The sequence below is a fragment of the Vollenhovia emeryi genome, unplaced genomic scaffold (genome assembly GCF_000949405.1).
Source record: "Vollenhovia emeryi isolate VEMERY1.0 unplaced genomic scaffold, V.emery_V1.0 DF951586.1, whole genome shotgun sequence".
Taxonomy (NCBI): domain Eukaryota; kingdom Metazoa; phylum Arthropoda; class Insecta; order Hymenoptera; family Formicidae; genus Vollenhovia; species Vollenhovia emeryi.
In genome coordinates this window covers 1-1,079 of record NW_011954780.1, presented here as the reverse complement: position 1 = coordinate 1,079, position 1,079 = coordinate 1, and the positions used below count along the sequence as shown (strand labels likewise).

Sequence of the window (1,079 nt, the reverse complement as noted above, 5' to 3'; positions counted from 1 at the left end):
GGGTCGTTTCTCTCTCCTCTCTTGTATATTGGACTAATCATACCTTTATTCCAGTCTCCCGGTATGCCCTCTCCTTTCCAGATTCTGTTAATTAATTTTAAAAATTCTTCTCCCATCTCCTTCTGCATAAATCTCCATGCCTCGTTCTCAATTCCGTCCTCTCCCGTTGCCTTTCCCATCTTCAGTTTTTTTATTACTTCGATCACCTCTTCCCTCGATATTTCTTCTATTCCCTCTGCCACCTCCTCTCTCTCACCATCCTCTTCTCCTTCTTCTTCTATTTCTAACATAACTCTTTCCTCTGTCCCTCCTAGTATTTCCATGAAATGATTTCTCCACTCCTCCATCTGTATCTCCTCACTTATCCCCTCAGCCTTCCTTTTCCTGTATTTGTTTATATACTTCCAAGCTTCCGCTTCATTTTTGACTTTCCTTATCTTTTCTACTTCCTCGCTTTCGTGCCTCCTCTTTTGCTCTTTACACCATTCCTTGTGCTCCTTTCTTTCCTTCACATACTCATCTTTTCCGATCCTTCCCTTCTTCCATTCCCTCATCAATCTCCTCAATCTTCTTTTCCTTTCTTTCCATTCTTTATTATACCACTCTCTTCTTCCTAACCTCCAAGGTATTATTTTTTTCTTCCGCTTCGTGATAGCGCTCTTTACTTTTTCTTTCATCTCTTTCCAAATGTCTTCTGTTTTTGTCTGTGTACTTTTCCATCCTTCGCATTTTTCATGATATTCTCTCCTCCCTTCTTCTGTCCAGTCGCTTCTCTCTACTACTATTTCCTTCTTCCCTTTCCCTGTCTCCACCACCCGGGGTCCTAACAGCTCCACCTCCAGCGGCACGTGATCCGATTCCGTTCTAGTTCCTTCTTCCACCGTATCTATTTCCTCTCCTGCTCTGTCATTCCCTAATACATAGTCTATAACCGATGATCCCACGTCTCCTATATATGTCCATCCCCCTTCCCTTCCGAAACTCCCGTTTAAGATCGCCCATCCTCTTTCCTCTATTTTTTCTATTAATATGCGTCCCTCCTTATTTATCACTTTATCTACTGATTTTCTGGTTTCTCT

At 42.2% G+C, this 1,079-nt stretch overlaps 1 protein-coding gene across 1 annotated transcript; it reads right to left on the bottom strand.

The window, feature by feature from the left end:
- Positions 1-43: 43 nt before the first annotated feature.
- LOC105558837 (putative golgin subfamily A member 6-like protein 6) lies at positions 44-913 on the bottom strand (the record flags this gene model as incomplete). The annotated part of the gene is made up of 1 exon (XM_012006793.1): positions 44-913. A coding segment is annotated over one exon (870 nt), but the record flags the coding sequence as incomplete, so codon positions are not given.
- Positions 914-1,079: the final 166 nt, after the last annotated feature.